Here is a 24212-nt window from a genome sequence, read left to right as displayed (position 1 = left end):
AAGATCGCCGCGCCCAAGATCGCCGCGCAGATCTCCCTCGATCTCCCTCCTGCGGTCCTGCCGCGCCCCCCGGCCACCCCCTACCGCCGCCACCCCCTGCCCCCGCCCAAGATCTCTCTCTCTTTCTCCGTTTCTGGGTTGTTTCGAAATTTCGGTTGAAATTTCGGCGAAATTTCGGCGAAATTTCGAATATTTCGCCGAAATTTTCGGCGAAATTTCGCCGAAAACTTCGAAATTTAAATCCTTGATGACACATGAAGATTTCCTATTCGCCATAAAGAGTGTAGACCAAGTCAAGGAAGTGATGTGGAATTTATTATTTCAATCCTAATTAGCATATTGAAAATATAATTTAATTTGAACTAAAACTCTTTATTTCTATGAGGCATTAAATCTTTTATTTGGATAATCAGGAGAGAAAAAGCAAACGTGGGATAAAATTCTTCACGTGCTCCAACTTCCGGCCAAAATCACCATGATCAGGAAATCCCACGATTTCCTCCAATGATGCCCGCAACTCTCAGAGCTAGAAACATGGAGAAAGATCATGAGATTAGTTGGGAAAACCACTATAAAATCCCATGGAGATCAATTGATCGAGAAAGGTACATTGAATTCATTTGACACAGTTGAGAGTTTTTCTTGTGCTGACGTTGGTATCGGAAAAGAAGCTTTGAAAAGTCGAACCAGTAAATACAGCCGCTCAATTCACTCCACGTCAAAATCTCAAGCTCCTATTCTCATTATTGTTGACTCTATTTCTCTTTGAGAAATTTAGGATTCAATATTCTAATTCCTAAATTAAGAAAAGAAGACTTTGCGGGAGAGGTATACTGAGAAATTAAGAAACACAGGTCGATCAGTAGTGTACTGAACAATGTTAATCTTGCATTTAGGAAATTTAGATACTACGTAACTCATGCCATGGTCTCATATTTAGATGTATACAAACTAAAATATGTTACAAGCCTAGCCACTTTATTTATTTAATTGTTCTCAGGGTGAACATATATATTAACTTGGGAGTCATGCTTAATGTGTCTTTATACCCTCCAAATTATTATAACAAACTGTTATTTTTTCTCTTTCTCAAGATTTTATGTTTGTGTTTCAAACAAATCTTCTATTCTGTAGCAAACTAAACCGATTCGGATACTTACTTGTTTGTCATACCTTATATATCCTTCTTAAAGTATAATTGCTAATATTGTTTTTTGAAACACTCTGTCCATGTTTTAGGTACAAATGAGTAAGATTTGAAAAGGTAAGAGAATCTGGATGAATTAAGGTAATTTCTAAGTATGCAGGGTTTAGCTTATTTTCGTTCTTCGTAGGCAAACATACCCTGTTAGTAGACTTTGACTTGCTCAACAAACATATTTCCAAGCCTTTGAACCATTCAGAAATCTAAAACCCCCACCCAACTTAACGCGTTGGATATATATATACAAGTCTTTGATGTTGATTGCTTAACTGTTTGTTAATTGTTACATAAGTTATATTACATTGTAAAATGCTTTGAGGCTTACCCTAACCCTTCTTTCAAAGTTAGAAGACTGAAAGCCATCCTTTGCCTTTTTAGTGCTTCAACGATTTTCATGTTCCCATGTAAGAAACTTCCACTTCTTTCCCTTGTTGCTTCCTCATTGACTTGGTTGACCAGAATGGAGCCAAAATGCAGATGGTTGATAAAGCAACTCAGTTGTAACCATAGGTGTATTTATAAGGACACCAGAGAAACCAAGCCTAACATTCATATTGCTTGAGAGAAAAAATGACCAACCCACCAAAAAATTGTGGGTGGAGCTGGTTCAAGAGCTTCCAGTACGAGGAAGGCAAAGACTCTGCGAGCGATGCACGTAACGTTTTGCTCGTAGTTGCCGCACTGATCACTGCAGTGACCTTCCAAGCTGGGGTCAATCCTCCGGGAGGCGTCTGGCAAGACAATGACAATGGTCACACTGCAGGAACAGCCATTTATGCAAATCAGAAGGGAGCGTTTTATGTGTTCTTGGTATCAAACACCTTGGCCCTTTCCACTTCAATCTTCATAATCATATCACTCACTCATAGGTTCCCTTTCCATCTTGAGGTATTGGTTGCCACAGCTTCTATGATTGTGACTTATGGTTCTGCAGTTTTTGCTGTGACCCCAAATAGCTGCTGTGCCTTATCTAATAAGGTTTTTGATCCAGATGTTCAAGAAGTTTAAATTTGATTCCAAAATACCTAGTTAGCTGGATGGTCAATACCTGCCAGTCCAAAACTATGCCATGTTGTGGTCCCTAATGCTGTGAATGTTATTGTGTTCAAATCTTTTTGGAGTGTGTAGGAATTTGCTTCTATGATAAAGAATGAAGTTCAATTTTTGCTAGCTATATATGTAACTATATGTTGGGTGCCTGCAGTACCATATATAATTTGTTTCCATCATAAACAAGTCTAACTTTTGCTTCTCAATTTTTTAGATATAATCAGCACACTTGACCAATAAACTTGATCTATTGGGTTGCCTGGGCTGGGCTACAAACCAACCAACCAAGATTTTTCTTTTTTGGGAAAATTGCATGCAAACTAGCCCATGATCATTTTGAGGCCCATCCATATCCAACCTACTAGTCTACTTTCCAGCTCACTAGCTATCGGCTATCGATAAATAATGTTATGTTACTAGCTGTTAACCTACACTAGATAAAACGGATTCTATCTACATGTGTGGTCAGATTAACAATAATCTGAGAACATAACGTACCAACTTGTTTAACAAGAAACTATGAAGCTTTACAACACTGCTGCACTTAAAACCTCCTAGCCAGCCTGTCAAATTTTACAACTCAGTGCTAACTTTCCTATAGTTTGTCTACTAGGAATTTACTCTCTCTCTCTCTCTCTCTCTCTCTCTCTCTCTCTCTCTCTCTCTCTCTCTCTCTCTCTCTCTCTCCCCTACTAGTTGTCCATGATTGCACATGTAACTTGTTCCCCTCTCGAGATCAAACCAACTGTCCAACAAAACCACTGTCGATCTATACCAATTATAACTACAATAAAATAGTGCTTTGAGTACTGTATATATTCTTTGGTTCACCTGATCTACCCCATGTCACCAAACAAGGTTTACACTCACCCCTCATATTCCTTCCAAATTGTGACCAAGTATGAGCACATTGCCATGCCTGCCACCAGTATATGCACTTGTGGCAACCATAAAGGTTAAAGGAATCCTAACATATATGCTATATGGATAAGAACAAGTATCAACCAAGAAGCCATTTACAGGCTTTTTTTTTTTCCAGACTGGAAAATCAAGACTCATCTATCTGTACATTCCAAATAACTAAAATTACAAAACCCGAGAAGTAAAACCCAAAAAAAGGAAAAGAAGAAGAGTACACAAAAATCTAATGCTCATTGTGCCAACCCAAAAATATAGGAAAAGTACAAAGTGACTACCTCCTCAACAACTATTTTTTGGGTCATCCTTTAAAGCTTAAACAGCTAGCTGCTGTTGCTGATGAGAGGGTTCATCCTCATCAAAACACAAGTGGAGCTTTAGTGATTTTCCAAAACTAAGAGAAGAATCTACAGAATCCAGAGAAGGTTGCAAGAGAAGCATCTCTCTTTGGAGGTAGGAACAGTAGGTGGTGAAGGTGGTGGGAGTCACATTCAAGTTAAAGCTCAAGCCAAATAGGAAATCCACTTCAAGAAAATTCATCTCTCTTGTGCTGATTCCTCCAACTTTGGCATAATAAGCATTGTTGTAGTACCTGAACATTACACCACATTTAAAAATGGAAATTAATTAATTCATACATACATATTTGGGGATCAACCGACAGCAAAAATATATTATTACATAAATGGTTTTAACATTAGTGAAATCACTGAGAGATCCCAACATGTCATTAACTTTTTAATCGGTGGCTATGGCTAGTTTGGGCATATGATGATTGATGACCATAGGATCCAATATATTTCATCATAAAGTTATTGACTTCATATATAATTGATCAAATTTATTTAATTTTGTCATCATGTGACCTTGGTGGACTGTCCATATAGGCAAGCCAGGGTATCACATGGCTGGACTTAGTTGGATATCCAGTCAAACAAGGAATCAAAATTTTCACTCTGAAGTAAGAGTTCCAATTTCTTCCGTGTAATTATCGAGTTATCTCGAATTATGAAGAAAAATAGCACAGAGATTAACCAAACCCAGATCAGAAAATAGTGAGAATTATAGCGCAGAGAGCTTAATATGGTAAAACCCATCAGAGAAAAATCCCATGAATTCATATTTTTCCATCCACACTCATTCATTGAATATAATAAAAAAGTTGCATGATTAGATGAAATAATGAAACAAATGCAAGAAATGAGCCAAACCCAGATCAGAAAACAGGGAGCACTATTGCACAGACTGCTTAATAAGGTGAAACCCATCAAAGAAAAATCCATGGAGTTCATAATTTTGCATCTACAATTCTACACTCATGCATGAAACAGAATCTAAAAGTTGCATGATTAAATGAACCCAATGCAACTCAATGTCCACCGAAACAAATGCAAAATCTTTGAATTCTCCCAAAAATCTTTATAACCAACTCAAAGGCCAAAAGGCCAAATCCAAGATATCCCAATTCAGTCCATGAGCTAATAAATTAATTGATTCAAGTCCAATGAATACTTACATATCATCCATGAATTTTGCAGCCACCATGACACTAGTAATCAGCAAGCGGTGAACATTGAAGGAATTGATTGGCAACAAGGGTTGCCTCTGAGAAAAACGATCCAGATAAACATATGCAACAATTAAGCAAGAGGGGCTGCAATTGGCATACTTGAAAATCCTCTCCAGGTAGCTCTGAATTGAAATTGTGGGTCTGCTTAGACCATGAAAGACTGAGACTTTCTGGGGTTGGAATTGGCAATTGAGGTCGTTTGATTCAGCCACCCTTTGAACCAGAGAAGAGAGAAATGTGATGATCTTGGTCATCACCACTGGGTTCTCTAGCTCTGCCATTGATGATGAGCAAGTTTTGGTGCTAAAGTGTGTGAATTTATGTTGGTGCTGTCTGCTTATGTTGGGCTATATATAAGGGTAGTAATCAATAGTTTTTTTTATTTTTGTTTTTTGTTTTTTAGTTAAAGAAAGGTAAGGAAGATAAAAGATAGTAGATGTGAAAGAAGACACAAACATATATAAAACTAAAAATTATTTGAAACTGCTTTTACTTTTTAGTTTTCATTTTCTAAATCATATGTAATTTTTCATAGAATATTCCTCAGTTTTTAGGTGAAAATGGTAGTTAATAGGTATTTGTTATGACCAAATTACCAAAATAGCCTCAGCAATTTGAATTATGCCTTTATTATATATCCCCATCAGTTTAGTGGGCTTGTGAGACTAGCTAATCTCATTTTTTACTCAGAGGTAGTGGATTTTGAGTTGGGTAATGATTTGTTGTCCTTTATTGTTTTTTTTTTTTTTCTCTTTTATTTCAAACCTCTTAAGGAGGGAATAAAGATGGATTAATGGTGTGAATAATGTCTCTTTCTACAAATGAATTTGGGGTTTTCTAGTGATTTTCTGTGACAATGGTGATGGCATGCCATACCTATCATGTGATTACATGTGAGGAAATTGTGATTGCAAAATGGGGGTCCCACACTCGAGAGATGTTGCATCTTTGCATGTGTTGGGATTCCTTACAATCGGGTGGCATAACATGGATTTGCTATGTTGACCCACGGCATTCAAATATATATATGCTGCTTTTGCTGCAAGCAATAAAGCATACCCAAAATATTGCAAATTTTAGGGATGGTGGGTTGGGTTTAAGATTGGGTCATGTTATCCGGATCTTGAGGGCTTGACTAATACAATAGGATCTTGAGCGCAAATGAAGAAATACAATATTGCTATTAGAAAATCACCTTATTTTAAAAGCTTAAATTGTTAAGAAAAAAAATAATATATAAGTTTAAGTTAGAAAATATGTCAACAATGTATATTAAGTAGTTTACACTCTCCTTCATATATAACTTCATCATGATTTTGAGAAACAGAAAAATAAAAAGAAAAATAAAAACATATAAGTGTAGTCTCATTCTATCAACCAAATAGAAGTTTAAATTGATTGAATATAATATCTCATTGAAAATTAGGCTTTGATAAGTTGAAAGCCAACTCATGAGTACTATATATGTTAATATGTAATTATGTATTGCTTTTCAATTTTCAAGTAATGACCAGGAATCAAATAAGCAATTTAATTAGGGTCAGCAAAAGTTTAAAAACGAGGAAGCTTGTGAAGTAGTGAAGAAGAGCTGACCTGTGAATCCTTTGGTGGCATGCATGAGCAAGAGGTGTCATTCAATGCAGCAAAGATTTTCTTTTTAATTTATAATATATATTTATTACTTTTTTCCTCTCTTTGATTTCAGGCTAAAGTACAGGCCTACAGGCTACAACATAGAAAATCCAAAGTACAGCAAGGATTATCTGTTTGTAGACATCTAAGTTCTCATGTTGTAGCCAGCAATATGTTATAGGTTCATCATCATATTATATAACTATATTATAGACATTATGATAAAACATCTAACTTTGGTTATTGGTACAATTTATGTATAATCCCTTACGCATGAGCATTGTAACGTACCCAATTGTATAAACATGGAGGCTTTTATATTCAATGGTAAAACACTTCACCCTTAACAGATCCAAATCACCTTTTTATCTTGACAATCCTTGGTAATTAATCCAAGTCATTTTCTTGGCCAAAAAAAAAATTCTAATGCATTTTTTGAGTTTTACTATTATACGCTAAATAAAACGAAAGATCGTATCTTTAGATTTTTCCTATATGATTTAGATTGAAAACTAAAATTCATATGAAGAGTTCGACTTTTACCCTCTCTTTCATGAATTAAAAAGAAAAAGGAAAAAAAAAGGCATACTTAAATCAAGCCCTGAATCTTATCCCAGATTCCCAATAGAAATAGTAGTGATGATCCATGTATTTGTGTTGGAGTGACCCATATATGACCAGGACCAAAGCTCTCAAGCTTGTCTGTTGCAGCCAAACCCATGTGCTGCTCACGTGATCCCCTTCCCTCCCGCATCTGACAAAAAAAAAAAAACACACATACACACAAAAGAAAAGAGAGACCCAAAGTACTACATTTTCGACTGCATAATTTGGTACCACAAAATGAAATAAGCTAGTCTTCTAGACTTTGGAAAATAAAAATAGATCGAAAACTTGGACCATCCCCCACATGTTCTACTTTTTGAGTGCATGCTAGTGAGACCTCCTGTAACTTTATATTCAATCTTCTTTATAAATAACTTATACAAACCCCCTTCTCCAAAAAAGAAATTAAAAAAAAGCTCCTTGTTACAAGCCTAAGATTTTGGACATCCACCAATTAATTTAATTAATTAAATTATGCCAAATCATTATTGTACAGACATTCATGGGTGAGTTAGTCTTACCAAAAAACGACATTGTTTTGAGCAAGTCGGTTAGTAAAAGAAATAGCCGCCTACCAGTCACATGCTCATCTGCTCCTCATTTTCTCTTTCGAAAATCAGCAAGTTCCTTTGACTGGCTCATTTTTATAAACACCATTGCCCTCTCCAACTTTAAGGATCACATAAGAATTCATGGAGTCAATTGATCCCATTTGCCCCAATGTATACCCGCATATGAAGAAAGCAAAGTAATTTTGGGATTCAAGTTTGATTAACAAAATGCTATAGCATATAAATTGTAAGTCTATCCACTTCAATTAAGATTTAGGGTTTAGCTTACATTAAGTGTGACATACCCTGATACCCACACCAACTGTTACTTCAAATGGTCAAAAACTGCAGTTTTGTCTAGGGTTGGAGTCACTTTAGGCCCAGCGGAGACACCAGGGACACGTGTCCCCGCTGACTCAAGTTGGTCCGACACAATGTTTTAAATAAATTGATAAAACTGATATTTATCTTCACACTTGTATATACGTACTGTGACAAATCTTCAATTTTATTTCTTGTATGTTTTCTTATTAGCCCACTTCTTTTTAGCCATGTGAATTTGGACTTTTGTTCATGTATTTTGCAGTAACAATATCAGAAAATCAACAGAGATTTGAACAAAATTTCTCACTCAGACTCTGGCTCTGTCTATTTCCACCACTTTCCTATGTACTGTACTGGTACCTTTTTCTGTTTGGCCAAGTACCTTTTTTCTGGTACCTTTGCTATCCCTTTTTTGCAGCTATACCGAATGTGGTTGGACCTTGGATCCCATTTTGCAGACAGCTTCCCAAATCCAATGCAGCTCAGCCATAATAAAAGTATTAATTTTAACTGTCTTAACTTACCACTTTGATAATCATTCCTCTAATAGAGGTGAGACCCACTTGTGTGACCTTACATAAGTGAGTCCACCTCTGTTAATGAGATAGTTAGCAACGTGATCACTTGAGATAGTCTAAAAAGCAATATTCCACTGCAAATTACATGTGGCTCCATTTTTGGAAGACACCCCAGTAGGCATGCTGCTATTGCTGAACTAGAACCTCCTTCCCCACCCACCAATGGGAGTGTGGGCCTAAATGGTCTTGCTGCTAATATATGCAATCCAATGGCCTTGAGAGATTAATCTGGGGTACAATGGCACAACTTTTTGGCACATGTACCCTTTAAAGCTTAATTAAACAGCTGCTAGCTGTTGTTGTTGATGGACAACAGCAGCAGCAGTACTGAGTCTTAAGTGGTTTTCTTAAAATAAGAGAAGAAGGTGTAGAATATTCCAGAGGAGGTTGCATGTTGATACCCTTATGGCTGTATTGATTGAGCAGAACTACGCGTCGTAGAAATGAAAACGACGAGATTTGAGTGATTCTCGGATCGTTGTTTGCCTAGACATGGGCTAAGAAAAAGGCCCAAGAGACCATAGGCCCGAGAGACCATAGGCCCGAAAGATCTAGTGGATGGGGCGAGGCCCGAACATGGGCTCGTGACCCAAAGAACCAAGGCCCAATTGTAGGCTTGATGACCAACGGGCCAATGTCAGTGGGGCTTGGTGACCAAGAGAAGCGAGGCTAAGTTAGCCTCGGCTTAGACAGGGGTTAGTAGCCTATGATGAACTGTGGGTTAGCCCCTAGGATACAAGCGCTCAATGTGATAAAGGCACAAGGCCTAAGAGGACCTTGGTGCATTGAACGTGCAAAGCTAAGGGGAGCTTAGCCTTGGCATTAACGGAAGGCCCAAGCCTTGATAATCTAGTTTTAGGGCTTCGTTGTAGGGGAGTTTCAAAGGCCCATACCCAAGGGACGTCTTGGATAGGAGGGGAACTCTAGAGATGGCTCGGTACTGGGGTGGACCCATGATTACACTTGGGGACCCATGGGATCCCAGGTGGCGAGATCTGTAGATGACTAGGGTGGAGTGGATGGGCTTCATGGCTAGAAGGCCTAGTTTGAGTGAAACTAAGCTTAAAAGGCGTGTTCTATTTGAACAAGGAGTCACTACCAAAAAATTGGCCAATAGGAACCAATTTTTAGCCACAGATAAAATTCTGTGACAAATTTCAATTCAGTCAATGCTATTCTCTTTATTAAGTTCAAAAAACCCACTGATTGATGAGAAGATGTGAGAATAGATCTCACAGATATTTATATCTATGTCTATAGATTAAAAAATTAATTTATTCAATTATAATATATATATATTTTTTTTATAACTTTTTATATATATTCACAATATATATAAAACTAATTTTATAAGGGGTAAAATAGAAGATTACTCACTTTTGATGGAACCAAAGCCTGGCACACGTCAGATTGGGTCTTTTTCCTCACAAGTCAAACAACAACTCCACTCATGGAATTGAAAACTTTGTGGTGTTCTTCTGTGTTATTTGGTCCATTACAGAACTAGACTTGGGTGAAGGAAAGGAAAGGAACCATAGATCTCCTAAATACTTTTGTTTATGAAAGGAAAGGAAAAGAACAATACATCTCCGAACTAGACTTCTGTGTTCTTTTGCAGCTCATCTCCTAAATTTGTTGATGAAAGGAATTGAAAGGAACGAGTCCGATACATTGGGTGTCCTTGCTTGCGGTCGGCAAAACTCTGCATATTCTCATTTATCTGGTGCGTATGTTAGTCCCCTTGATTTCTATTTTCTATTTTTTAAATGAAGCCCTCTTGATTGGATTTCTATTTTCGAATTTGGATTTCTATTTTCTAATTTTTAAATGAAGCCCTCTTGATTTAACTGGATGTAATTAGAATGAACTATTTTGGTGTGGATTCAAACAACAACTTTAGCTATGAATTTGGTGTTTTTGTATGTTTTGCTTGGATTTTTTTTGAAGCTGTAAACATCCATAGATCAACGTTGCTGAGCTCTTTTAACAAATCACATAACAATTGCCGCATATTTGGAACACTTAGTGACTCAATTTGCTTCAATTTTGGTTACAATTGCTGCAGCGTAGATAACCCCCAATACAATTTTAACATAATTGATTACAAAAGAGATCATGGAGTGCCCTTCCAATCAGCAAGATGAGTTCAGTGAAACCTTCCCTTGGAGCAGTTGATTGAATTGGAAGTTAGTTATTGTTAAAATCACCTTTAATCATCAAGGTATGTTCATTAAGTTGGTTCCCTTCCATTTACACTTATTGACAATCGGCTTCACAAATACGTATATTTTTTTTTTTTTTTTCGTTTTGGGCACTTATTGATCCATTACCATATCTTTGTTGTACTGTGATATCATAAACTTGTAATGGTAGGTAATATCTATCATTTTACCAAGGCATCCAAAGTGATTAATTTGGTTCAATTTTGTAATTATTGCAGCAACAATGGATAAAAGCTGGGTTAAACTGGATAGGCTGAGTCCAGAATTCATTGCAGGATTACAGAATTTCATTGATCATTCATTACGTGTTGCTAGCCAAGATGGTTTGTTAAAGTGTCCATGTAAGCGTTGTTGTAACCGTGATTGGCTTCACCCTGGTTTGGTTAAAGACCACTTGTATGTTGATGGGATGGTTAGAGACCACTTGTATGTTGTTGCAACCGTGATGGGTATAATAATGAATCTATTTTATTGATATTGATGTACACAATTTTTAAGGAATTTTATATTTAATTATATCATAAATACTGTAGATGATTATTTTATAGTTGTTGGAGATGGTAAGAAGTCAACATATTATCCCACTGTTTTACACAAAATGTGAGTGAATGGCCTATACCCACCCAAGTAGTACCCACTGACCCAGTTTTAGTAGCTGTTCCGTAGCTAGCTGGGTTAGACACGGATAACAGTGGAAAAATTGGGTAAAGCCCACAGATGTGGACAGTGGCTGATGGCCAATTTTTTGGTAGTGAGTCACGGCCTATCCTAAGCTAAGACTTAGGCGGCAAGCTATCAGAAACCAAATTAGAAAAGGACTAGGAGGTCTTCGGTCATAATCACTATAAATAGGGCACGTTAGCCCTCGGATATGATATGCAACCCTAGCTCTCTAAACTACTCTAAAAGAAGGTGTGAATACTGACTTGAGTGTTGGAGGGTCCTTGGCCGGTATCATACCGGTGCTCCCTTACGCTTAGTCTTCTTTGTATTAGTACTCACGTAGAAGGAGAGTGACGTGGTGATCAACGAAGGCATTGACGTGGAGATTAGAGGCTTGGTTGATTGCGTGACGAATTTTGCGCATCAACATTGCAAGAGTAGCATCTCTCTTTGGAGGTAAGAACATTAGGTGGTGAAGGTGGTGGGAGTCACATTCAAGTTGAAGCTCAAACCAAATAGGAAATCCACTTCAAGAATATTCAAGTGTAAAAGTCTAGAAAATCAAATCCCAGTGAATTTTATAGCGCAAAAGTCTCAGCTCCATCTTGAGTCCCATAATTTGTGTCATTGACCTTATCAATATATGGTTTCTAAGTTCCAACCCACAATTTAAAAACATAAGATTTACACAATATTGTGTGAAAAAGAGAACATTAATTAATTAATGTTGCCTCGATCAATATATCGCATACGTACTCAAACATGGCCTCGATTAATCTTATCCCAGATTCCCAACAGATTCCTTGTACTAACTCAAAGTTACTCAACCACTTACAATAAGTCTTACTATGCATATATAGTTCTAATGGTCCCCATGGGTTGGGAATCAAGAGGTGACTTAGGAAAGTAGCAGTACGTGAGAAAGAAATTGGCATCAAATGAATTGCATGCCAAGCTGGAATCATGTATTTATGTTGGGTGAAGCATGAGCAAAAAAGCAAAGCATGTTTCTGTGAGAGTAACATCTCAGCACTTGTATTGGGATCAAAACTCAGAATGGAACTTGTCTATTGTTTCCCAAACCATGCGCCGTTCTATTTGTAAAAACAAAAGAAAAAGGCAAAGAAAAACCAAAAGTACACTATGGGCTGCATAATTTTGGCACCACAAAATAGAATAAACCTTTTAAGATTAGAAAATCAAAAAAGAAAACTAATTTAGATCGATCACTCTCCCACCCCATGTTCTTCATTTTGAGTGCATTCTAGTGGGGTGGGAACCATGTTACTGTGCGTATATGCCCGATATGCCTCTTCTTTTTCCCTTTTATTTTTCTGAAGAAAAATGAGTAAAAAAATTGGAGATGCATAATATTAATGGTATTTAATTTCTCTATACCGAAATTCCTTATGCTTTATATAGCAATAATATGCACTCGTCTTTTTATTTTCCTTTTCCATAAACAAAATGGTATTTCTCTTGTGATTTAGTAAAATTAAAAAAAAATGGAATTTATTTATTAAAAGCCAGCTAGCCAAAGAAAGACAAGATTCAGATTTGAAAAATGATGTCCATATATGCATACCCTTTAACAACCTTTTAGCTGTTTTATATATTTTTAGAAGAGGTTTTTGTTTTTGAAACTAAAAGTAATTTCAAATATTTTCTAGTTGTTGATTACACATCTGGCATCTCTCATCATACTTACTGTTCTTTTAACAGGAAAAACCAAATTCCTGAAATAAAAATGTTATTTATAACTGCCCTCATGTATAGCTCAACACAATTACACAAGCATTAAGCACCAACAAAAATTCAAACACTTTTAGCACCAAAACTTGGTCATTAATGACAGAGCTAGGGAACCCAATGGTGATGACCAAGATCATCACATTTCTCTCATTTCTGGTTCAAAGAGTGGCTGAAGCAAACGACTTCAATTCTCAATTCCAACCCCAGAAAGTCTCAGTCTTTCATGGCCTAAGCAGACCCACAATTTCCATTCAGAGCTACCTGGAGAGAATTTTCAAGTATGCCAATTGCAGCCCCTCTTGCTTAATTGTTGCATATGTTTATTTGGATCGCTTTGCTCAGAAGCAACTCTTGTGCCCAATCAATTCCTTCAACGTTCATCGCTTGCTGATTACTAGTGTCATGGTGGCTGCAAAATTCATGGATGATATGTAAGTTTTAATTGGAGTTTAATGAAACATTAATTTATTAGCTTGTCATGAACATGATTTGGAAATTAATCTTGGGTTTGAACTTTTTAAAACCACTGATGACTTGCATTGTGTTCATCTAATCATGCAACTTTTAGATTGTGTTTCTTGGTTTCTGGGTTTCAAATTTCTTAACTCTTAGATTATGTTTCATGCATGAGGTTAGATGGAAAACTATGAACTCCATGGACATTTTCTGATGGGTTTTATTTTATTATGCTATAGTGGTCTCTGTTTTCTGATCTGGGTTTGTTGTATTTCTTGCATTGGTTACTTCATAATTTCAGAAAACTCTATAATTACTCAGAAGAAATTGGAAGTTCTAACTTCCGAGATAGAATTTTGATGATTCCTTGTTTAATTTTTAAAAAATTCAGAACTAAAATATTTAACTTTTCAATTTAGGACGATGTTGATTATATATAGTACTTGGGTGTTGAGTCTCCAATAATGTTTGAATGGTAAACAACAAAGTCCAGCCATGTGATACCCTGGCTTTCCTATAAATAAAAGTCCACCAAGATGGCACATGATGAAAAATTTCAATATATTTGATCAATTTGATCCTATGAACTGATGAACATCATATGCCCAATCTAGCCATAGTCACCATTTAAGAACTTAAATTGAAATGTTGGGATCATATCTTCTCTCTTTTTGTTGATACCCAAATAAGTATGTAGAAATTAACTAATTCCCATCTGTATATATTGGTGTAATGTTCAGGTGCTACAACAATGCTTATTATGCAAGAATTGGAGGAATCAGCACAAGAGAGATGAATATTCTTGAAGTGGATTTCCTATTTGGTTTGAGGTTCAATTTGAATGTGACTCCCACCACCTTCACCACCTACTGTTCCTACCTCCAAAGAGAGATGCTACTCTTGCAACCTCCTCTGGATTATGCACCTTCTTTTCTTATTTTAGGAAAACCACTAAAGACCCAGTACTTGTGCTGTTGTGAGGATGAACACTCCCATCAGCAACAACAGCTAGCTGCTGTTTAATGAAGATTTAAAAGGTGTTTCCAAGAAGTACTTGTGTACCCAGATTAATCTCCCAAGTCCATTGAGTTGCATATATCAGGGATAGTAGTGGCAGGACTATTTAGGCCCATACTACCATTGGTGGGCTGGGAGAGAGGATTTTGGTTCAGCAATAGCACCATGCCTAATAGAAGGGGAGCGGCATGGCGGGGTTGGTGATGGTTGAGCTGCATTGGATTTCTGAGGCTGTCTGCACCGTGAGGTTGAAGGTCTAACCACATTCCTGTAGCTGCAAAAAGGGTAGTAGTAGACTAGTAGTACCACATTTCTGTAGGAAAGTGGTGTAATCTTGGATTTTCCAATGCACAAGTTGACAGCTTTAGATGTTTTTGTGATCCTTCAACACAAGATTTAGAAGCCTCAAATCTGTGTATTGCCTCAAAATATGCAGATTGCTTTAGGTTTCCCTTTTGTTTCTGTCAAATATACTTTCTCAGTACCATAGATAATCATCACTCAAGTCCTCCAAGCCCAACAGAGCATAGTTCCTCTTGATCGAGACCCCCACAACGGTGATGATGACCCCCTTGTTGGAATCCATCAACAAATTGAACCCATTACAGAGCCCACCTGTTAGACAATCCTCACCAAGCTTGTTGGCCATGCCTCCATGGTGGGCAAGAAATCTTAGAAATTGTGGATTTTTCTAAGGACATTGGCAGAGAAAAATAGAGATGTAAAGAGTATGTGATAAAAAGAATGTGAATGGCTTCAATGAGGAGGAATTAATTTGGGATCATGAGTAGAATTGAACTCAATAATGTTTTACCAATGAAATTATAAAGCCCAAATTTGATGACATAAATCATATTGATCTAGTTTTCTTATTACATTCTAATTGAATAAATTCAACGATATATTAGGGTATGTAGGTGACTGTAATACCATGTAACGGTGTGACCAATTCATTAGAATTATAACATGCATGTGTACAATTATTAATATCTAAACTTTTAAATTCTAAATATATAAACTCACCGTTTACCCATATTATAACAAGTGCATTAAGTAATACTGTGTGACGATATTACGATCACATACAATCATTTTCCTAATTCAACAACCTAATGTTCACAAATTTTTTAGTCTCCACTTCTTTTATTTTTGTTTTCTTTTTCCCCTTTTTTGAGTGAGGAAAGAATGAAAGATTCAATATTGTGGAAAGAAAACCAATAGTTAGTTGGTAGTCTCCACTAATTTCTATTTTTCAAGTCACACAATTTTTTATTTTTGGTAACGAGTCACTAACTTTTACTGTTTTACATAATGGACTAATATAATTGTCGACAAACATTACTGCTCACTTACCATGCATATTAGACTTTAATGCTTTTGGATTTTCTTAGATTGTTTGACCTTTCTCTCAAGATAATGGATTAGATTGAGGACCAATAAACACAGTTGGGATGACTCCAAGATTTGAGGGCTCTAGAGCACTCCTACAAAATGAAATTAAGAAGGGTTTGGTCAATTTGAAAAGTAATTAAAATAGAAGTGTGCATGGATTAGTATATTACTAATACATAAAGAAAAATTAATTGTAAAATGAAAGGAAAAAAATGGCTCACATATTGTCAAAATTGATCTATATCTCATTGCAACTATGTATTAATAATGTGGTCAAATAAGTATGTACAAATAGCGTACTCATATTTTTATTTTTTTATGCTGATTTTCATTATTGTGTTCATGGACTGATCTAGCTTACAGAGAAACAGAAAATTTTCTAGTATCTCAAGAGAATGAAGATAACTTTTTCTTATCGAAAGGGTTTATAGTCATTCATTTTTGAAGTGCATGTGCTTCTCATTAATTTCTCTAATGATCCTTGTGTTGGAAGCTGTAGTGGTCTAGCTTATTGATCAAATTAAAAATAATTTTTCTGGAGATTAGATGAGATTAAGTTTGATGGTAAATATTCTTTTATCAGATCATCAGATGACATATTTTACAACTTTTTTGCTTTTTCTACAGTTCTAATAACCTTCCAATGTTTTTTTTTTTTTTTTGGTCGAAATAACCTTCCAATGTTAACCTTCCTCATTATGCCTTTTCACAAAATTTGTCATCTTTATCATTCTTAATGATCTTGTATACCAACCGCTTACTGGTTTAGCAGAATTTCTCTCCTTGATGTTAGAGAAAATACTATATAATAAGCCCTTGGAGTTGGCGCTGGGTTAGCGTTAGGACAGGTAATAATTTCAAGACACATGAGAGAATAATTGATGACAACAAAAAAATACGAATGGAAATGAAAATTATATACGTAATCCCATTACTTGTCTTCTGTTCTTTCAGTCAGGTCAACATATTCAATGGACTGTATAGCTACCAAAACTTGTTGTCCTTTAAGCTACTCAAAATTACATAGAGAATTTCATATCAACTTTACCACACAAGATAAGTGGAGATGGGCTCCGGTCACACAAATTACCAAGGCATTACTCTGCAGATCAGAGCAAGCTAGGCTCTTCCAACCTGGCAACTTGCATATACCTAGCTACTACAGACAGAACCATGGAACTTCATCATCACCATGAACGGTAGGAGCCAACTGAACCTTGAAAGGAGCCCATGTCAGTAAAAATCTTTCCCTGCAACTGACAACAAAGAGCAGGTTTTCCAACACATGCATTGAAGAAAGAAGAAGTATCACAGGGTACCCTGCAGTTGGTTCAGAAGCATTTTAGACCCATCATCTGCTTTCTCATCATCGTCATCGTTCTTGTTAACATTGGTTCTATCTTTCTCTAATGATAGATCATTATCACTAACATCTTCATCAGATAGGCCAACAAGTGATGCATATGACTTATCTTTAAGCTGTCCTGACTGCCTCAAAAATCCCACCAAAACCTCTTTGCTTTCCAAATCAGCTTCTTGCTCACAGAGTTCAAAGAAGGAAGTCACATTTATGGGCTTTGGCCTCCAGCTCTTTGATCCCTCAGCAGAAAAAGCTTCTTTCCAGCAAGATAATGCTTCAGAAAGTGTCCTCTCTCCAATATGCCCTTCAGCAAGGGTCTCCCACGTACTCGAATTAGGTTTTCCTCCTACTTCAACCATGTGGTCATAGAAACTCAGGGCTTTATCAAAATCCCCTTCTTTAATATAACAAGCCATGAAAAGATTTGCAATTCTAGGGTCGTAAGTTGACTTAACTGTCAGCCATTCCTCATAAATCTTCTCTGCCCCTTCAACATCACCTACTCTGATTAGAGAAGAGATGATAGCATGGTATCCCAAATTCGGAATACTGGGAAAAATTGATTTGTATACATTCCATACTCGATAAATCTCCTCTTTGTTACCAACACTACCATACAGACTTAAAAGATAATGATAAGGTATCCGATCCCGACCTGTTATTCTACTCTCAACCTTCTTCAGGCAAGATTCAGCCTTTTCAATGTCCCCCATCTTGATGTACATTGTAGCCATTGTGCTGAATGTGGTCCAGTTGGGATTAATAAGTTTGTCTTGTTTCATCTGTTCATAGACCTGCTCCATCCGTTCTGCAGATCCTTGGGATCCACGAGACGATAACCAGATATTATAGGAGTATATATCGAGCTGGATGTTTTTCTCCATCATTTCAGAAATACTTGAATCAACTTTATCATACTCCTTGAGGTTCATATAGAGTGTCATCATTACATTAAATGGAAGCGAGTGCATTGCATGACCTTTACTTCTCATTCTATCAAGCAAAGATTCTGCCTTCTCTTTCATTTTAGCCCGGACATAGGCATTGAGCAGAGCCCCATATATTCTCCTGTCCTTTAAAGTATCTGGAAGGCTCAGAAAGTAATTTTCAGCACTAGAAACTCCCCGAACTTTAGCAACTAGATCTAATTGAATCGCAGCATCACTAGTAGATATTCTAAACCTCTCTCCTCTGTTGCTCATCCAATCATACACCTGCAGAATGCATGCAAAATTCAGAACTGATAATGAGAAATGTCATGGAAAATGGCTGAAAGATATAAAAGGACCATTGCTTAATAGATCGTGGACCTCGTGGTCAGCTGCAACCTAAAGAGCAAGAACATTACTAGAAAAGAGAGATGACCTTGAACTTGCTACACATGTAAAGAGCATTATACCATTAAACACATTTTGGAACACTGAAACACATAATCACGAGGTTCAAACATTCAAGGAGCCTTATGTTGGCATTACAAATATAATTCCACCATGTAGAAATCTTAACATTAGCCCTTCTCCTAACCATATGATTTTTGTTCAATCATTCTACTTATCTTTTTAGATCAACCTAAGTCACAAAATTCATCACAACCAAACCTAAGTCACAACTTGTCTACAATGGAACAACAGAGCAATTGTGCAAACAGAGCAACAGCTGAGGTAATTACAACAACTTTATCAATAAGAGCTAGCAAGCTGCATTGCCTCTCATTGTTCCTCTAGAACAACAGAGCAATTGCGCACATTAATGAAATCTTATTTTCTCTTCTACTGTAGTTTAAAGTTTAAACATAGGTTACACCTTATCTACATTTAAAGTTTTGATAATTGTTTAACTACCCAGACAGTCAATTGATAAGTCAGTTGTAGTTCAATCTAAAATACTTTTTTACTGATAATATGTATATGTATACCAAGCGACATGCATACATACACTTCCAAGGTGCTCCTTCATACAGATACTTTGATGTTCCACTATGGTGCAAGTATATGTATCAATTAAGTATACAGGTTACAGTTTCATTTTGAACTATTGGCTTCTAATCAATTATTAGGAAAGCTGAGGGTTTGATTTACATTCACTAGAAGGTGACGAGAAATTTAAATCATGGTGGAAACAACTAAATATGAATAAGAAGTACCCAATTTCTAGGGGAGTGTTTAACATTCCAATACTCCCCTCACATGTGGATCTCTCTTCACCATGAGAGGTACAACATGTGGAATTCAACTTATATTGGGAGAATGCAATTGCAAAGATTCAAACTTAGGATCTCCTGCTCGAATATTATGATAAAGTTCGTTGGTTTACCACCACCATGAAAGCTTAAGCTTTTAGGACGTGTGCCCACAATTTTTTTGTATTCTAACACATCTGGAGAAAATGAGCAGTTCTAACATCTAAAAAGCTAATTGAAATCTTATTCTTCTTTAAACTAACAGACTTTGAAGATGCCTTTAAAATGGTAACTGGTAGCTTATCATTTCAAGCCAGGAGTATGCAAGTACCATACAGTAACCTATAAAAACATTTGAACTGTACTAAACGTACCCAACACTAATCAATAAAATCACCAATCAGAAACGCACAATACTTTCCACCCCAAACGCTGATTGTACCAAAACATGAGACAATAATTCTAGACAAATTAACCATAAAGTGACCCAATCAATTTAAACAATAACGACCAATAGCAGCACATGCCCATCAAGCAAAGCACACTCAGAAACACCAAACTAAAACCCATCCATTCCTAACAAAATCAGACAGACACCCATCAACCAAAAAGGAAAACCCAATTGTTCCAACCAAAGCAATTGAAGCACTTCCCAGAGAAACTATCACATACCCAATAACCAATAACCAAAACACACCAAAACACCAAGAAAGAACCCAAAAATAAGCTCTCTTTAAAAATAAAATAAAAATCTTTGTTTTGTTACCTCAAGAGCTCTCTCATAGCGCCTGTACTTCCTCAACTCCTTGACCACCCTACAAAGCTCCCACTTGCTGAGTTTCTTGCCCTCCTTCTCCCACTGGTTCAACACACTCGAAGAATTCATTTCTGGGTCATCGGTGAGTGATATTTTGCGGTATATAGCGTTCCACTTCACCATGGGTCTCCGCTCGTAGTCCACAGTCCCATAGCTGTGGACTTGGGATATGGAGCAGGTGATGGTTGGGGGGAGTCTTTGGCAATTTACGGAACGGGGGAGGGGCAAAGTTGGGATTTTGCATGGGGGGAGGGGACGAGCGTAGGAGAGGGATGAGGAGAGAGAGACATTGCTGTGGTGCACAGAGGTTTGGAGAAGCATTTCTTTTGGTTTGTTGGAGGGTTTATTGGAGAGTTCAGACTAAATGCAACAATGGAAGTTGGAAGTGTGGGACTGTGGATTTGGTCATAGAGAGAAGGTTGTTCGTTGTTGTGTTGGAAGATAAAGCTTGCGAAATTACTTCAAGGTCCTCTTGTTAAGTATTTTCCTTTCTTCTTTTTTTCTTTTACATTTCGGATCCATTTGACAATAAAATAGTACAACTAGGGATTTTAAATCTTTTTATGAAAAAATGAGTTTGGAAGGAACCGGATATAAAATTATGAAATATTGATACATTATTTAAGATTTAGGTGTGAGACATAAATCTGAGATTTTAATTAAGCTAACAATACCCGGCCACAAAAAAAAAAAAACTGTTAGTTTAATAATATTTTTCTCAGAGCTTTGAAGTTTAAATCACCTCTCTTTTTTTTTTTTTTTTTGGCCAATAAGTTTAAATCACCTCTTAAATCAAAAGAAATTCAAGAATTAACTTAACTAGAAAAAACCCAACAATTAATTTTACTTTTTTGTTTGCTAACCGAGGCACAGACATTAGCAATCCCCCCATTTGAAATTTACAAGTTGATTTGATTAACATAAAAAGGGGAAAAATCAATACATTAACCTAAGACAATTTTCAATATAAGAATTAAGACTTAAATACCCAATTCTTTTTTATCAAAAAAAAAAAAAAACCGTATTCTAAATCACCAACAATTCAAATGCATGCAACCACATTAGTTAATGCATGTAGCTTCTGCTTCTTTGCTCTTCTTAACTTCTCCTGCTTATTCCTTAGCCGCTCTATTTCATCCTCTTTCCTAGCAATTTTTGCACTATTCCTCTCTTCTCTCATAATATGATCAAAGGTGGACACCATTGCATCATCATCATCGTCCTCCCTCAAGTGCTTACCGTTACGTCGAAACAGTCCTCTCACTAAAGAGGAAATGTCAACATTATCACCATCCAAATTCTCTTCCACATGATTGCGTTTGATCTCATTCTTTAAGAAACTTTTCTGTTTTGGCTGCACTACTTTTGTGCTATTAGGCTGTTGAAAACCTTGCTTTATTATGTTTTGGTTTGTTGATGCAGATTGCGGCTTTGCCAAGGAGGCTTTGCACTTCTCAGGATCTTGATGCTTCAAAGAAGCCTGCTTTGGCATCAAACGTCGACCCTTCTGCTCATGATGTCTCTTTTTCTCTTCCAAATGTGATTTCGGCTCTGTCGGACCAGACTTTGTTGTGGCTGGGGGTAGGAGATGGGTTAGCTTATTTCCTAATGTGGGCAGAAGATGGTCTACCTTATTTCCTAAGGTCGGCAGAAATTGAATCTCAAACTGGAGATTTTTCAGCCATAATAACATTTTTACATTTTGGAAATTTCTTTCAAGTATTACTTGGTGTTCACGACTTGGTGCAGGTTGCTAATCATTAATTCCGTTAATTAACAATGCAATATGTAAGTGGCCAAAACAAAAAAACAAAAACAATGCAATATTTAATATGCTCACTTTGGCTTAGGAATCCAAGCCCATAACTAATTCCTCTCTCCGGCCTTCTGTTCTTCACAGGAGTGGCCAGCCTCCTAATTTTATGTAACGAGTCCCCCACAAATGAAAATTTGAAAAACAAGCCAAAATTAGGGACATTTTAAGATATTTGGCCCGTTTTTTTAAGTTTTATTAATAAAACCCTCCAGTAGTTCTCGAGCTCTTTTTGAGTGGGAGTCGGGACTCGAATCTCCCTTAAGTAGTTTTCAAGAACTATTCGAAGGTTATATTTCTAGAACTCAAAAAAGATAACAAAAAGTTTTTAATGGAAACAAAAAAGGACTAGTATTCAAGATTTCTCACAATACTTCTATAAAACAAAGACCTAGTAAAATCTCTCCCGTTCAGAAATAAGCTAGAATACTTCACATCGAGACATGGCTATACTATTTATAAGAAAACCAAGTTTTGGCAACTCTCATCTTTTCTTTCTCACACAGTCACACTTGATGTAGATACTGAATTCGTACGATATCAATTTTTAAGAAATGCATGCATTACATTCTAATAAGAAATGGATTGTTGTCATCAGGTTGCAAGGTTTTCCATCGATCTCCAAGAAGTATCAGCTTGTTGAGGGCCATGGCCGTCAAAGCATCTTATGCAAAATGCAAGGAATCCATTACCACCTGCCACAGTAAATTAGAGCAACAGCTGAGGTAATTACAACAATAGTATCAATAAAAGCTGGCAAGCTGCATTGCCTCTCATTGTTCCTCTAGAACAACAGAGCAATTGCGCACATCAATGAAATCTTATTTCTTAGTGTAGTTTAAAGTTTAAACATAGGTTACACCTTATCTACATTTAAAGTTTTGATAATTGTTAATTTAACTACCCTAACAGTCAATTGATAATTCAGTTGTAGTTCAATCTAAAGTACTATTTTACTGATAATCCACAATTTTTTTGTATTCTAACACATCTGGAGAAAATGAGCAGACTTTAAAGATGCCTTTAAAGATGGTAACTGGTAGCTTATCATTTCAGGCCAGAAGTATGCAAGTACCATACAGCAACCTATAGAAACATTTGAACTGTACTAAACGTACCCAACACTAATCAATAAAATCACCAATCAGAAACCCAGAATACTTTTCACCCCAAACGCTGATTGTACCAAAACATGAGAAACAAAAATTCTAGGCAAATTAACCATAAAGTGACCCAATCAATTTAAACAATAACGACCAACAGCAGCATATACCCATCAAGCAAAGCACACTCAAAAACACCAAACTAAAACCCAAAATCACAATCCCATTATACCAACAGACATTGAAATTTACAAGTGGATTTGATAAAAAGGGAAAAAAATCAGTACTTTAACCTATTAATTAGCCAATTTTCAATATCAGAATTAAAAGTTAAATACCATATTCTATTTGATAAAAAAAAAAAAAAAAACATATTCTAAATATCACCAATAATCCAAATGCAACCGCATTAGTAACTGGATGCTTATAGCTTCTGCTTCTTTGCTTTTCTTAACTTCTCCTGCTTCTCTTCTTGCTTATTCCTTAGCAGCTCTATTTCATCCTCTTTCCTAGCAATTTTTGCACTGTTCCTCTCTTCTCTCAAAATATCATCAAAGGTGGACACCATTGCAGCACCATCATCATCATCATCATCCTCCCTCAAGTGCTTACCGTTACGTCTATATAGTCCTCTCACTATAGAGGAAATGTCAACATTATCATCATCCAAATTCTCTTCCACATGATTGCGTTTGATCTCATTCTTTAAGAAACTTTTCAGTTTTGGCTGCACTACTTTTGTGCTATTAGGCTGTTGAAGACTTCTCTTTGCTTGCTTTATGTTTTGGTTTGTTGATGAAGATTGCAGCTTTGCCAAGGGGGCTTTGCACTTCTCAGGATGATTCTGTTGTTTCAAAGAAGCCTGCTTTGGCACCACATGTCGACCCTTTTGATCAAGATGTCTCTCTTTCTCCTCCAAATGTTGTTGGCTTTTTACACACTTCGTGTTCGTCAAAGAATCTTTAGCAAGTAATCCAGGTTCTCCTTGTACAGTTGTTTCCTTTG

The 24212-nt window shown here is 36.5% G+C and overlaps 4 protein-coding genes and 1 long non-coding RNA gene across 5 annotated transcripts; 3 read left to right on the top strand and 2 right to left on the bottom strand.

Annotated features, from left to right (window-relative positions):
- Window positions 1-1726: 1726 nt before the first annotated feature.
- LOC147291003 (uncharacterized) lies at window positions 1727-2440 on the top strand. Its single transcript, XM_086238464.1, has one exon. The coding sequence runs from the start codon at window positions 1775-1777 to the stop codon at window positions 2210-2212; it is 438 nt and encodes a 145-aa protein (XP_086094590.1). The 5' UTR covers window positions 1727-1774; the 3' UTR covers window positions 2213-2440.
- Window positions 2441-3254: 814 nt separating this feature from the next.
- LOC147291002 (cyclin-U4-1-like) lies at window positions 3255-5049 on the bottom strand. The gene is made up of 2 exons (XM_086237738.1): window positions 4689-5049; window positions 3255-3764 (listed from the first exon to the last, which is right to left on the bottom strand). The coding sequence occupies exons 1-2, from the start codon at window positions 5021-5023 to the stop codon at window positions 3488-3490; spliced, it is 612 nt and encodes a 203-aa protein (XP_086093864.1). The 5' UTR covers window positions 5024-5049; the 3' UTR covers window positions 3255-3487.
- A 4806-nt stretch (window positions 5050-9855) lies between these two features.
- On the top strand, window positions 9856-11130 carry LOC147291001 (uncharacterized). Its single transcript, XR_015121475.1, has 3 exons — window positions 9856-10156; window positions 10499-10654; window positions 10874-11130. It is a non-coding gene; the product is annotated as an uncharacterized LOC147291001 (long non-coding RNA).
- Window positions 11131-13166: 2036 nt separating this feature from the next.
- LOC147291000 (cyclin-U4-1-like) lies at window positions 13167-14778 on the top strand. Its single transcript, XM_086238047.1, has 2 exons — window positions 13167-13501; window positions 14267-14778. The coding sequence occupies exons 1-2, from the start codon at window positions 13167-13169 to the stop codon at window positions 14547-14549; spliced, it is 618 nt and encodes a 205-aa protein (XP_086094173.1). The 3' UTR covers window positions 14550-14778.
- Window positions 14779-16817: 2039 nt separating this feature from the next.
- Window positions 16818-20719, bottom strand: LOC147290999 (Tetratricopeptide repeat (TPR)-like superfamily protein). The gene is made up of 2 exons (XM_086236735.1): window positions 20241-20719; window positions 16818-18509 (listed from the first exon to the last, which is right to left on the bottom strand). Exons 1-2 carry the CDS (start codon window positions 20610-20612, stop codon window positions 17244-17246), a joined length of 1638 nt encoding a protein of 545 aa, XP_086092861.1. The 5' UTR covers window positions 20613-20719; the 3' UTR covers window positions 16818-17243.
- Between the last annotated feature and the right edge of the window lie 3493 nt (window positions 20720-24212).

Source organism: Dryas octopetala, chromosome 3 (assembly GCF_963921425.1).
Source record: "Dryas octopetala chromosome 3, drDryOcto1.1, whole genome shotgun sequence".
Lineage (NCBI taxonomy): Eukaryota > Viridiplantae > Streptophyta > Magnoliopsida > Rosales > Rosaceae > Dryas > Dryas octopetala.
Note: the sequence above shows the minus strand (reverse complement) of the source record. Positions and strands in the feature narration are given on the sequence as shown.